The 15,300-nt window shown below is 39.6% G+C and overlaps 1 protein-coding gene across 1 annotated transcript in view; it reads left to right on the top strand.

The window, feature by feature from the left end:
* The window catches only part of DDX10 (DEAD-box helicase 10), a 253,550-nt gene that overhangs the window by 151,810 nt on the left and 86,440 nt on the right, over nt 1-15,300 (top strand). The window contains exon 16 of the mRNA XM_056107531.1: nt 5,163-5,219. Coding sequence (XP_055963506.1) covers nt 5,163-5,219 — 57 coding nt within the window. The remainder of the gene's footprint in view (nt 1-5,162; nt 5,220-15,300) is intronic.

Below are 15,300 nucleotides of genomic sequence, written 5' to 3'. Positions count from 1 at the left end.
AGATAGTCCTCATCTACCTTGAGTCTTGTGGCAGAAATTTTATTTTATTTATTTATTTTGGTGTTTAGTGGCAGTTTTTTTTCATTTCTTAATTTTTATTAGTGAAACCAATTTTTTTTAGTATATGTGATGAGGGTACAGTTGTAGACTTACAAATTTTTGTGCTTGGGTTTCAGTTATATAATGATCAAGTACCCATCCCTCCACCAGTGCCCATTTTCCACCACCACGGGTTCCAGTATCCCTCCTACCCCCCATCCCCCCCATCCCACCCTGCCTCTGTGGCAGGGCATTCCCTTTTGTTCTCTCTCTCCTTTTGGTTGTTGTGGTTTGCAAAAGAGGCATTGAGTGGCAATCATGTTTGGTCTATAGTCTACTTTCAGCATGCTTCTCCCATCCTGGGAGGATCCTCCCAACACTCTTTTTTTGGTGCTCCCTTCTCTATCTGAGCTCCCGTTTCCCCTAGCATGTGTGGCTGGCCTCCAAGCCATGGAGCAAAATTCCTGGTATTTATCTTGGCTGTTACTGGGTGTTTAGTTAGTTTCCTATTTTGTTACTTTATGTTCCCCAGATGAATGCAATCTTTCTATGTCTATCCCTATCTTTCTGACTCATTTCACTTAACATGATACTTTCCATGTAGTACCACTTGTATGTAAATTTCATGACTTCATCGTTTCTAACAGCTACGTAGTACTTCATTGTGTAAATGTACCAAAGTTTCTTTAACCAGTCATCTGTTCTCGGGCACTCAGGTTTTTTCCAGATTATGGCTATTGTAAAGAGTGCTGTAATGAACAAACAAGTGCAGATGTCACTTCAACTATACTTTTTCGCCTCTCTGGGTTATATTTCCAGGAGTGGTATTGCTCGATCAAATGGAAGCTCAATTTCTAATTCTTTGAGAATCGTCCATACTGTTTTCCAAAACGGCTGAAGCAGTTGGCATTCCCACCAGCAGTGAAGGAGGGTCCCTTTCTCGCCACATCCGCGCCAGCACCGGTTGCTTTTGTTCTTTTGGATGTGGTCCTGTCTCTGTTGTATGAAATGATATCTCATTGTGGTTTTGATCTGCATCTCCCTGATGATTAATGATGTAGAGCATTTTCTCATGTGCCTTTTAGCCATTCGGATTTCTTCTTTGAGAAAGTTTCTGTTCATTTCGTCGCCCCATTTTTTGATGGGGTTGGATGTTTTCTTCTTGTGGAGTTCAACCAGTACTTTGTATATCCTTGATATCAACCCCTTGTCGGCAAATATACTTTCCCATTCTGTAAGCGGTCTTTGTATTTTGGTCACTGTTTCTTTGGAGGTGCAGAAGCTTCTTAGTTTAAGATAGTCCCATTTGTCTATCTCTGTTTCCACTTGCTTGGCCAGTGGCGTGACATCTTTGAAGATATCATTAGCTTCAATGTCATGGAGGGTTTTGCCAACTTGGTCTTCAATGTACCTTATGAATTCCAGTCTGATGTTGAGGTCTTTAATCCATTTTGATCTTTCTTTTGTACTTGGTGTTAGGGACAGATCTGAGCCCACTTTTTTGAATTAAGTAGTAGTGGAAAACATTTTTGTTGTTGTTCTGATTTATGTATATATGATTAGATGAAGAGCCCCAGAAAAGAGCTTGTTTACATCTCTATACAGGGATTTTCTCATATGAATATCAGGTGATTCTGGGGAACTTTGAAATGTCATTTACAGTACTCTGACATGTTGGGAGCCGGCCAGATACTGAATAATTGCAACAGACATTTGCGTAACTGTTGGATGTTAATTATCCTCTTTTTCTTCTATATAGGAGACTGTTGAAAATTAATTAATATGCACAGGAAACAATGGGATGGAAAGGCACATAGAGTAGCAGGCCATTGTTAGAAATAAGAAGAAATGGTATATCCCTATAAAACATATCCATACATTAAGAATGCTGTGTAGGAATGTGCATAGTTAAATACGGTTTTAAGTACAGGAGAAAGGGATAGAAATGTGCTGGAGAGAGAGGGAAGGAGTTGACGTCACATACTTGGTTTTAGCCTTAGGGTTATCACTTACTGTCTGACTGACACCAGACCAGTTGTTTATTCAGTTATTTTTTTCATCTAAAAGACTAGAATAAGGGTTAGCGAGATTGTACAGTCTTGAACATGGCTGACCTGGTTTGATCTCTGGCACTCCTTACTGGTCCTCAAGCCCCACCAGGATTGATCCCTGAGTCCAGAGCTAGGGGTAAGCCCCAAATACTGCTGATTTCCCCCCCAAAAAAGAAAAACACGAAAAATAATGCATCAATTTTTGTTACAGATGTTTAAAAAAATCTGTAAAATGAAAAGCATACTGCTAATAATCAGAGCTATTATAAGAAAATAATAATATAGGTAAGAGCTTATAAAAGTATAATTTATTCTATTGATTTAAAAAAAATTAGCTCTTCCCTTTAACACTGCTCATCTCTGTTAAATTTAATTACTTTGGCTATAGTTTTATTTATTTCCCTTTTACTGTAATTTAAGGAACTGTAGTAATATAAGCTACTATGTTTACAATTGTATTTTTTGTATTGGGGGCCACATTCAGTTGTGTTCAGAACTTGCTCCTTGTTCTGTGTTCCGAGGTCATTCCTGCCGGTACTTGGGGCCCCTTATGCAGTATTGTGGATTGAAACTCGGTTGGTCATGTGGAAGGCAACTGCTCTAGCTGCTACACTGTCTGTCTGGTCCCAGCAGTAGTAGGTCCCAACACTTACGGTTTTGAGGTATAGTCACCAAAGTGCTCATTACCCTCCACCAATATTCATATGTTACTTCTAGTCTGCCTCTTTGTTCCTCCCTTTCCCTTGGCCCCTGCTTGATAATCTCAGTTTTATAATTCAGGGAGTTACTTGATGTTTTATATACCTTTAGTTTTAAAGTAGTTTATGCAGCATACTAGAAGGTCATCATGGTCTTTGTAGAATAATGCAGAATATTTCTGTGCTACTTTTACCTGCTGAAACGTGACAACTTTTTTTTTCTTATTTTACAGTGTTTCAAAGAGTAGAGACAAAAATTACGAATATATGTATCCACTAAGGCATAATTATGGTCAGATATTTAAAATTTTCCTCTGATTATTTTCTTGCTTCGGTTTATTTTGTAGGTCCACAGATGTTCATAGAAATCAGTGACTGGTACTAAATTTTAGGAAAAATTTGAGTGCAAATGTTTAGAAACTGACATGCACTAACATTTCCTATTTTCCACAAGTTAAGGAAATGCTGAGATTATTTTGTTTCAGTAACAGAACCAATCAGTAGAGAGCCAATTCAGGGATATAGTTTTGTAAGTATTTATGAATAAATTGATAGAAATTCACTGCTGATTAAAATCGTCCTAGTCTTTATTGACAATACTTGTTACTAATGTACCATCCATAAAGCCTCAACATCCTGACATTTTTCTTGTCATTAGAACTTACTAGGGGAAAAAAGCACTAGACTTGGTGTACAAAGACCGAGATTTGAGAGCAGTCTGTCATTTAAGCACTTCAGCGAGGAACAAGTTGAAACCTTCCTCTGAGTTTTTGTGTATGCTTTCCTTTTCCTCTGACCTCGGTCTTTAAATATCTAAGTCATCTTTGCATTTCTTTGTGTAAGTGATTGCTCATTATTTAAGTTTTACTTGCCCTTTCACTTGTATATTTTGTTTGAAGTCAGAGTATAATACCCAGTCATTTCAAAACTAGGTAGGGAGAGAATTGTAATTACAGAAATGAATAATGTAACATCATGTATAACTTAGGGGCATGGCACGTTCACATTTGCCACTGGAATATGAAGTTTTGTTTCACTTAGAATTTAACCTCCTTACTGTATAATTTGAAGCTGTAGACATTGACTGTATGAGCCGTATTAGATTTCCTCCTCATTGCATTACTTAGCATTTAGCCTTCTTTCATTTCAAACTTGTGAAACTTATACCTCACTTTATAAGAAAGATGTCTATGAAGCTAGATGAGATATGTTAATAATTTCCTAGCCTTAAATGCTGCAAGCCACAGAACAGCCTAAAATAATGTCTTTAGAGTATGCATTGGATTTGATTTTTGAATCTTGAGATGGATTAGAAAGACTAATAGTTATGATAAGAGCTTAGATTTAAAAACTTGTTAATTTTAGGGAGGGGTGCTTGTTAATTCTCATGTTAGTGGTTGTTTAAATCAATGGTGAGTCATAGTTTTTTTAAAGTTTTTTATTGGATCACTGTGACATAGACCCTTACGAAGCTGTTCATAATTAGATTTCAGTTATAAATATACTGAAAAAGCACTAAACAGTATCCCAACATCCATCCCTCCACCATACAGTTTTGTTTTCTTCATGATGATTATTTGTTCACTTTTTGCGCTAACCCTGTAGTTCTTTAAATTAAGAAAATGTGGTGAGCTGTAAACTTTGGATTGAATAATACCTATTTTTTAAAAATATGTTTTTACAGAGGAAAAGATTTTTAGATTTAAAGCAAAATTCTTTTTGACTTTAGCTGGGTTCTTTTGTTTTAAATATTGTACATATTTTTTATTTAAATAATTTACAGGTGCATTTTTCTATCAATTATGATCAAGGAAAAACAGTAAAATTATAAAGAAGTTAATAAGATAGCAAGCTTTATAATATCTTTTTTTTAGGAAACATTTTTGGGTTGTAAAAACTCAGGGATGAGGATTTTATATACTTTCTAAATTCTGCTTTTAGACAGAAGAAAAAGGAAATATATATATTACTGTGATTTTTTTATTCTTACTTTTTTTAGCTTACATAGATTGTTTACTACTCGTATATGAATCATTATGCTAGGTATTTATGTCTTATATTATAGGTTATTTTCATCACTTTTTTCCAACTTTATGAAATGTGTGTTCTTGTAATATCCAAGAGAGTTAGAGAATATAAGTAGCTCTAAATTGCACAGCTAATAAGTAGAACTGGAATTTGTTTCCAGATCCGTATGTTTGGGACTCCTTTGCTATCAGTACTTAAGCTAGTTCCATACTGGATTTGTTGATAGATGTATGGTATGTTTCAATTTTCTAAAAAAAACAAACAAAAAAACAGCCTGTTATGAATGGTTTGATTTACTTAATAATATTAAGTTTATATCTTAATAATTTTTGCACTCTTCCTTTAGGAAAAAAGATTGAAAGAGAGGGAAGCCAGAAGAGAAGCTCACCAGAGACAAATAAAGGTAAAAACTTACATTTTCATGAGACAAATGAACATTTATAAAGTACATTTAAATGTTCTTAATTTCCTTCTACAGTTTGCATTTATTTTTGTGTCATGATGTTCATACTTTTATCTCAAATATCTGTCTGTCATTTGCTTTCTGGTGTTCCTCTGTTTCCTCTTTGACATAGAATTAAAAAACATATAAGATACCTTATATTGGTCTTTGCTCTACTCTACTCGACACCTTTTCCCATTATTTTTCCATAAAAATATAGGATAGGGTTGAATCTGAATCAGATTTGATTGAATTTTAAACTATATCACCTTTATATTTGGTGGGCAACCTATGTGAACCTAACTCGATAATAGGTATCTCTAAAAGCACTGATTACTTCAAGTCAGCTATTAGGTACTTAATCATTGTATAATTGAAACCCAAGCACAAAAATTTGTAAGTCTACAACTGTACGTCTTGGTTTGTCACTAATAAAAATTTAAAAAAAAAAACTAAGAATCTAGGGGAAAACATTCTTATCCTTCTACCTTCATTGTGCTCTGTAAACAAAAAATTGAGCACAAGTATATATGTATAGTTTACCTCATATGTGTAGTTGTAAACACCATTTTATCTGTCGTATTTGATAACTGAGAAAGGTTCAACTTCTGCGTTCTGAGGTCACTTAATAGAAATGAATGCCTGGAATGAGGACCTAGTATTATATATCATTTCTCACGTTTTACCTCATTGTGCTGTGATAGGTGGCACAGCACAATGAATTGTTTCTTGAGTTAGATCTGACTGCCATGAGTAAGTTCCTGTTGTTCTTTGTCATTGATTTTTTTTTTTTTGTAATGGCCATCATGCTTACAGAGCAAGAAAGTAAGTTACAGATAACTCAGACTATAATTCTGAAATGGGAAGTAGTTGCTGTAGAATCAAAGATGAAAGGATGCTTATATTCAGTATTAAATACCACTTAAGGGCTACAGTATATGTACCCTGACTGCTAATTGGGTGGTGTATTCAGCAAATTTTTTTGAAAGGTAGATGTGAACTGTTATGCCTTAGATATTTTAGGCACCGTAGTGAGACAGATTTAAATTCAATGAAACAAATTCAATGAAACATTTGGATATTTATGAACATTGCACACCAAAAAAAAATTAATATCTTCCACAGGGACACAGGGAACAACGGTGGTAGAAAATATGCACTGTTGGAGGTATGGGTGCTTAGTCACTGTATCACTAAAACATAATCATGAAAGTTTGTAACTTCATCTCATAGTGATCAAATAAAATTTGCTTAAAAAATAAAAGGTGAAGGTAAAGGCCCTCCCGTTGATCGTCGATTTGCTCGAGCGGGCCCAGTAACGTCTCCATTGGAGACTTTGTTGTTACTGTGTCTGGCATATCGAATACTCTCGGTAGCTTGCCGGGCTCTCCGAGAGGGGCGGAGGAATCGAACTCGGGTCGGCCATGTTGGCCGCTTGTAAGGCGAACGCCCTACCCGCTGTGCTAAAATAAATAAAAATAAAAAATAAAAAAAAAGTAAAGTAAAATTTATTAAGAAGCACTCATTTTTGCATATAAATTTGTAAAATGAAAGATACAATCTGGAACCCAGACAAAGCCCTGTTACTTTTTTTTTTGCATCTGATTGTTGATGCATGTTTGTGTGTTATTAAATATGGTTCTTTTTTGGCACTAGTTGACTTAGCGTGTGCTTTATCTTTCATGGTGGTATAAGCTACAAGCAGTTGTTTTTATGTTTGAGCCTGCTTCTACTTCATATGCGTCTTCTGTTAGTTCCTGTAAATTGATATATGTATTTGGTTTTGATGCTTGCCGGCTAGGAAATAAAGGGGGCAAGCTGTGTAGGCTTTCCAGATTAATTGTTTCTTTGAGGCAGTTCTCTAAGTCAGCATTTCTCAAGTAGGGCCAACAGGGGCCCAACAGTATCCCTACAGCGCCCTCTTTGGGACCCCAGGATATTCCAAGGGGCCAGATGTGAAAATCTGGTAGTTGGTGCTGGTACTAAACTGGTTGCTAATCTGTAGGAGGAGAGGCCTCAGGCCAAAAAATTTTTTTGTTTGTTTTTTTTAATTTTTTTATTAATTCACCATTAGATAGACCATTACAAAGCTGTTCGTGATTGGGTTTCATTCATACAATGTTCAATAACTATCCCTCCACCAAGAGTACATTTCCCACAACCAGTATCCTCTAACCCCCCTGAGATGGAGTCCTGCTGGGGACTCTGCTTGGGCGGGCACCAGGCAAACCGAACCCCCTTCGATCTACCCCAGTCTATTCAGCCTTGCATGGGTCTGAGATTAACAGCGGCTTTTGATCGCTTCCAGATTTATTTATGGGTCTCTACGGCAGGGCCAATAAGTGAGGTTGTACGGCTGAGCTGGACGTCGTTTGTGGCTGTGGCTCCCACATACCTAACTTCTGCTGTTTAGTTTCTCAGAAAAGTTGGTCCCAGGTTGTTGGAGTCTGGCCAGAGGCATAGTGGGATTTTGAGGTGGCTGGAAGACCAAGGGCTCCATCAGGCTGCTGATGCCCTTGCCCCCTGTGTCCACGCTGATCCGCTGATGGTGCTGCACCCTCTGGGCCCCAGTGGTGATGGTAGCCATAGCCCTGGCAGGGACCAGGTCTGACACCAGGGCTGCTACCATTTGCGGCTTGGGCGCTTTGGGTGGGCCGGCGGCAAGTGCCTGAGCCTGCTTCCCATGGTGAGAACCTGGGCGCCCCTCAATTCCCAAGTGCCAGGTTGCGCTTGAAGAGCCCTGTTCCTTCACGCCAAACTCCTGCTGCCTGCTGCCCATCTCTCTAGTAGCTCCATCAGCTTTGGAACCCACCATCTGCACAAGTCCCACTCCAGTTGGCCCCGCCGTGGACGCCACTTTGGTTCCACTTAAAGCCACTTTTTGTGAGAGAGAATATTTAAACGGCACTTACAGTCATTCACGCAGGAATTTTATGACCCCGTGGGCCCCGCTGTGCAGAGCGCTGAGAGCCGCTGCTGCTCTGTCAGCTCTTGTGCCTGCTGCGTGTGCTGCCACCTTCTCTCCTAAAATGAACTCTTCAGGTGGGGCTGTTCCTTCTCTCCCCACATCCCTTTACATACTTGTCACTCGTGAGAATTTGGTTTTGTTTTGTTTTGACAACAAGAGGGGAGAACTCTTCTTGTTTCAGTCTCATTCTGTGAGCCACCAAAAGGGACTAGCAGCAAGTTGGAGAGCACATGATTTGGCAGCTCATCTTGAAGCGACTCCCACAGACCCACAGACAGAGGTTGTGGTGGTAGTGTCGATCGGAAGACTTGTTCTGCCCCCATGTCACAGTCTGTGTGCATGATCAAGGATGACAGCTCCCTTTAAGCATGATGGTAACAGGGGGACGAGTGGAAGATGTGTAGCCAGGCCGCAAATATCCCTCAAGGTTCTGAGGTCTGGCAGCACTGACAGATTCAGGCTGAATGATGAAGCCCAAGAAATTAACTTGGACCAACCTTTTTGCATTCTGCTGCTTTTCACATGAGAGTGACAGGGGTGAAAACTTTCTGACTTTTAAAATGTGTGTGTTTGGAGAAAGACCCAGAAGGTATTATTTGGGAAGAATTCAGTTAAAGAATGGTGGCCCAAAGGTATTATGCTATCAGTGGTCAAGTTTCTGTAATGTCGTGTTTGTGTGCTTTAAATAATGGATGTAACTTTGTTTTAGGAAAAAATGTTACTCCCTCACCTCTGTAGGATAACACTGTTTTGTCCTTCCTCAGGTAACTTAGGTATATCGGGTCACACCCATCTAAGGACACTGAACTTGTATTGTAAGCAGTGTCCTTTCTGTATGGACACAGGAAGACAGTATTATGCTCTGTGGGAGTTGATTGACTCTGAATAATATTTACTCTTGGGCATCTGCTTTCTTGACTCAGTTGCCCTTAGTTCCTAGCACCCCAAAAGCAGGGTCCCGACGAGGGATTGAATGGACTCAGGGCAATCTGTGAGCTACCCTGGCATTGAAATGGGCCAGGCCAAAGCGTCACAATACTCAACTATAAGTTGAGGGCATGATCATGGACAAATGCTGTCAAGATCTAAAAGTAAGTAACGACGAGACTAGGACCCTGCTGGAGCTAGGAAGATTAACCTGGCCTGAGGACTGCGGAATGTATAGTGAAATGTTCTCAGGAAGAAGCAAACTAAGTTTATATCTCTTACTGTGCTCATAGAATGACATTGCTAGAAATATTAGAAGTAGATTTATTACAACTATTTAAGTAGATTACTAACTGAGGGAAGAACACACCCTTGTTGGGATCCCACCCTTGAGTGGATCTCTTAGTAATCTGGAATAATCTCTTTAGAGGAGATTTTATCCTTAAGTTAATATCCTAGAGGAGTGGTTTTACCTCTCTTTGTTGATTTGTCAATATTCAACCCACCTTTATGTCACCGCCTTACGTGATTGCTATATAAACTAAGACTGTAAGCTCCGGGAAGGGAGAATCAGAGTGGGAAGGGTCCAAGCTTGGGAGAAAGAACAGCCGTCCTGATGCAGGCCACACACAGGGCTCAAGAGCACTGAACGCTGGCAGTGAGAAAGAGCCATCCAGTGAGCCTGTGAATACACAACCTTCGGCGTGATAAGATTTTACACACCTCTTCAGTAGTATTTTAAGGTAGTTATTGTATAGCGATCCCCATGAGACCCTTATGAATGTGGGTCACTGTCACTGTCTTCCCATTGTTCATCAATTTTTGCTCAAGCAGGCCCAGTAACGTGTCTGTTGTGACACTAGTTACTGTGTTTGGCATATCGAATACATCACGGGTAGCTTGCCAGGCTTTGCCGTGCAGGTGAGATGCTCTCAGTAGTTTGCCGGGCTCTCTGAGAGGGGCGGAGGAATTGAACCTGGGTTGGCCAGGTCGGCCATGTGCAAGGTAAATGCCCTACCCACTGTGCTATCGTTCCAGCCCATGATTGTGGGTATCAGCCAAATATGAATAAATATTTAGGTATATTGCCATTTGCTAGTGGTCACTACAGTGATGTAACTTTGTTGGCTTTTAATAATGCATTTTGAGCCAGGGCCCTTTGATCAACTTTAGTCCAAGCAGTTCTGAAAGAAAAGGTATTTGGAGATTAAGAAAATCAGTGTGTAGAAACCATAAAAGAGAAAGAAAGGGAGACTCATAGCCTTCTTTTGTGGTTCATTTAGAAAGCTTTAAGTTACTATCTGAGGGGGAATATGGAGGACACCAGAGTGAATTTTTAAAAAACTGAAGAGAAAAGTATTGGGATGAAGTTAATGGAATTATCTTTACTTTCCACAGAAGAGAAGGGACAATGATAAAGTGAAATCTCAACTTTATTAATGATGGTTGGTGGTTATCTCCTCTTTCACGTGAAGTATTTCTAAGAAAAATTGTTTTAAAGAATAAACAGGATAAAATAAACTTGGAGTGGGCCGCTTGGGACTTTGCTACAGCTTTTCATTAAAAGATAGGGCTAAGATCTGTCTAGAACATGTTATGTGAGGTGTCAAGAGTAGGTGAGAAACATCTTAAGATGTTTTTCTAAGTACCGAACTTTTTTTTTATTTTAGTAAAAGAGCTAGTTGAACTACACAGTGGACTTCCTTTTACCTTAGCTAACAGGATATTCTATGTTCTTATAGCTTTGAAGATTTAAACTGAGATCTAAAAAAGAAACATTTGCAGCAATGATCAATAGACCATACTGGATTTTGGGTTCAGGGAGGTTACATAAACTTGGAAAAACAGCACCACCTCATTATCTAGCTAAATTTCCTCGGGCTACTTTGGTCTCAAGTGTTTATACCTACCACAGGTGACTGGGAGGCTTTTGGAAATGTAAAGAAAGGAAGCTTGAAAAATTAAGTTCCCAAATTCATTGAACCTAAGTATGAAGTTGATAAAAAAGAACAAAGTACTCGAAAGCATTTAAACACTGCAAAGATAGGCATTGCTTTGACTGTATTATAAATGATGCTTTATAGTTTTCCTTTTAGGTGTGGGGAAAATCATGTAAAAATAACTGAAAGGAGGTCATGTGTTTTAAGGTTGGACTTTTATAGTGTAATTTTTAACTTGACTTTCTCTTTCTGATTTTTATTGCTTCTTTGCTTTTTAGTCTTGCTGGGGCATTTTTGTGATCTTCACAAATAGTAGTCTTAAGGCATAGTTCCTTGGATACCTACGTTGGTCTTGGATAGCTCTTTCAGGATCAGAAAACCTAAATAAGGAGAGCAGTATCTATTTTTAACACAGCAGAAGAGAATGTGATCTGGATTGGTTTCCTGATCTGCCAGACTATCCTGTCCTTTTTTCTGGTTGTCAGTGCTTGCAAGAAATAGCTACATCTGTCAATCATTTTTGAGTACTGTGTTCTTTAGTTTGATGGTGGGATGTCTTTCCTTTCATGAAATGGTAATAATAACTCCAAAAATCCTCTTCACTGAACAAATGAAAAGCCCAATGTCAGTCCTTGAAAATGTTTTTTGGAATTGAAGGGCAAGACCGTGCCTGTCGTTTAGAGTAGCATATAGTAGTCTCAGGGTTCTGCAGAAGTACTTCAGATTTCCACCTCTACCCAGTGAGAAGAGGTTGCTATTTGAGCAGAATTCTACGAGTCAGCCAGAATCTTTGTGTGTACTAATCTTCTGGAGAAATTTGTTTGAAATACTTGTGTTACTTAAGGGCTGGAGCAGTAGCACAGCAGGTAGGGCGTTTGTCCTGCAAACGGCCAACATGGCCAACCCGAGTTCAATTCCTCCACCCCTCTTGGAGAGCCCGGCAAGCTACCGAGAGTATCTCGCCCGCACGGCAAAGCCTGGCAAGCTACCCATGACGTATTCGATATGCCAAACACAGTAACAACAAGTCTCCCGATGGAGACGTTACTGGGCCTGCTTGAGCAAATCGATGAACAACGGGAGGACAGTGACAGTGTTACTTAAAATCATCACCCATATCTAACATTTTAGAAATGCCCAAAGATTGGGGCTGAAAGCAGATAAATGACTTGCCCATCATCACTGGCTGCTTTGGTGCCAAGTTCTAGTGTGTTCTTGGATTCCCCAAATCCTCCTTCCCTGTCACTGTTACTGTTACTGCCCCATGTGGTAAGTAACCTCCTTTCTCTTCTTTTTTTTCCCCTCTGTAAACAAATAGAGGGTATATGCACTAAAATATATTGATAAAAATTTTATGTACTAAAATTCATAAGAAGTCACTAAGAGTAAATATTTGGAGTAAGAAAACTCCAAAATGAGAATAGAAGTGCCTTCTCTTATCATGACACTTTCTTTTCTGGAAATCTTCCCACCTTAAATTAAATGAAGAACATATGTGACATTATCACTTTTCATTCCTCCTTTGTCCCCAAGTTGACTAAGAAAATTTTTATTGTAGTTAAGGTAACATAATTGTAAATAGCGTTACCATTTATGTTTTTGGCATATAAATTTGTTTTATTGAAGTATGGCATTCTTTTTTTTTTTTTTTTTTGGTCATACCCATTGATGCACACGGGTTACTCCTGACTCTGCACTCAGGAATTACTCCTGGTGGTACTTGGGGGACTATATGGGATGCTGGGAATTGAACCTGGGTCTGCTGCGTGCAAAGTAAACACCTACCCGCTGTGCTATTGCTCCAGCCCCAGAAGTATGACATTCTTACAGAAAAGGTGATACATCATTAAGTAAACAGCTCATTGAATATTTACTAAGTGAACATTCTTGTAAGCAATTTTCTGATTACCAGAGTGAGTCCTGTCATTCCTTGGATGTTCCCATTATGCTTTCTCTAATGTAAATTTGACTGGTCTCACACTCCCCAGGTTAATGTGTCATTTTAAGTTTGCAGTCTTGGCTTTCTCGTCAAGCCTGTATCCTCCTTGAACACATATCTTGTTTGTTTCTCTCTGTTTTTCTTTGATTGCTTTTTTCCTCTCTGGAGAAGGCTGTGTTCTCTCTTGAACACATTTCCCCTTTTTTTTCTCCTCTTACGTCTTTTTCTTCTCTTACATATTTTTTAATTGAATCACTGTGAGATACAGTTACAAAACTTTCATGTTTGAGTTTCAGTCACATAATGACTGAACACCCATCTCTCCAACAGTGCATGTTCTCCACCACCAATGTTCCCAGTATTACCTCCCCCTCTTTCCAACCCTCCCCTGCTCCTGCCTCTGTGGCAGACAATTTCCCCTATATTTTCTCTCTACTTTTGGGCATTACGGTTTGCAGTTTAGATACTGGGAGGCTATCACGTTTGTTCCTTTATCTACTGTTAGCACACATCTCCCATCCTGAATGATTCCTCCAACCATTATTGACTTAGTAATCCCCTCTCTATTCCAGCTGCTGTCTCCCCCAGCATATGAGGCAGGCTTCCAACTGTAGAGCAATATTCCTGGCCCTTGTGTCTACTGTCCTTGGACATCAGTCTCATATTATGTTATTTTATATTCCACAAATGAGTGCAGTCATTCTCTGCGTGATCCTCTCTTTCTGACTCATTTCACTTAGCATAATACTTTCCATGACCATCCACTTGTAAGTAGATTTCATAACTTCATCATTCCTTATAGCTGCACAGAATTCCATTGTGTAGGTATACCATAGTTTCTTTAACCAGCTGTCTGTTCTTGAGCACTCGGGTTGTTTCCAGATCTGGCTATTGTGAACAGTGCTGCAATTAACATACAGGTGCAGATGTCATTTCTATTGTGCTTTTTTGCACCCTTGGGATATATTCCCAGAAATGGTATTGCGGGGTCATATGGAAGCTCAATTTCTTCTTGAAGGAATGTCCATATTGTTTTCCAAAAAGGCTGGAAATCTTTACATCCCCACCAATAGTGAAAGAGCGTCCCTTTCTCCCCATAACCATGCCAATACTGGTTGCTTTTGTTCTTTTGAATGTCTGCCAGTCTCTTTGGTGTGATATGTTTGATTCATTGTTTTGATTTGCATCTCCCTGACATTTAGTGATGTAGAGCATTTTTTCATCTGTCTTTTGGCCACTTTTGTTTCTTTTTTTGTCTCGTCTTACATCTTTCCAAGCAACTTTTCATTTAGTAAAAACTACCTTGCTTCACTAAATAAATACATTTTTAGTCATAAGCAGCAGTTTATTTCTTTCAAATGAATAAAATTGATACCCTCTTGGGGACTGGAGCAATAGCACAGCGGATAGGGTGTTTGCCTTGCATGCGGCCTACCCGAGTTCGATTCCTCTGTCCCTCTCAGGGAGCCCAGCAAGCTACGAAGAGTATCCTGCCTGACGCAGATCCTGGCAAACTACTCGTGGCGTATTTGATATGCCAAAAACAGTAACAACAAGTCTCACTTCGTATTCCTGGAGCGGGCAGGTGCCATTGGGCTATACTAGCAAGTGACAATAGACAGATGGAGATGTTACTGGTACCCACTCGAACAAAGAGATGAACAACAGGACAGCAGTGATAGTGACAGTGACCCTCTTGGGGAACACCTACGAAGCGAAAAAGAAAATACAGAAGTAAGCAGTGTTAATAACAAAGAAAAAGCAAATGATTAATAAATACAAACACTTAAAAGTAATAAAATATTATTAAAATCTTTAATGGTATGGCATATCAAGTAGAAATTTCATTGAATTACAATAAAAATGTTTTCAAGGAGAATGTTAGTCTCCTGCCCCGGCGCCTGGCTGTCCTCACCGGCGCCCCATGGAGGGGGGAGGGTTGAGTTTCTCTCCCCCCTGTGCCCCGAGCAGAGCCCCAGCAGCTGAGGACCTCCGGAGCCAGTCATGGCCATGCTGGGACCACTTTCCACACATCCGGACAGGCCTCATGCATGAAAGAACTGGCAGAGGAACCCAGGCATGCGGGTCCCGGGGCTGAGGTCTCTAAGCCTACTCGGATTGGGACTGGGCCTTCTCCACCTAGATCCCCCATCTTCCAGTAGGTAGGCGTCACACCCACCAGCTGCCGCCAGCACCAGGTTGGTCCCATCAACGACCAAGACACAGAGACTATAAAACTCAGCTCCTAGAAGTGCGCAGCCGCATTTG

The sequence above is a fragment of the Sorex fumeus genome, unplaced genomic scaffold (assembly GCF_029834395.1).
Source record: "Sorex fumeus unplaced genomic scaffold, SorFum_2.1 ptg000169l, whole genome shotgun sequence".
Classification (NCBI taxonomy): Eukaryota; Metazoa; Chordata; class Mammalia; order Eulipotyphla; family Soricidae; genus Sorex; species Sorex fumeus.
This window is presented reverse-complemented; position numbering and strand designations above follow the sequence as displayed.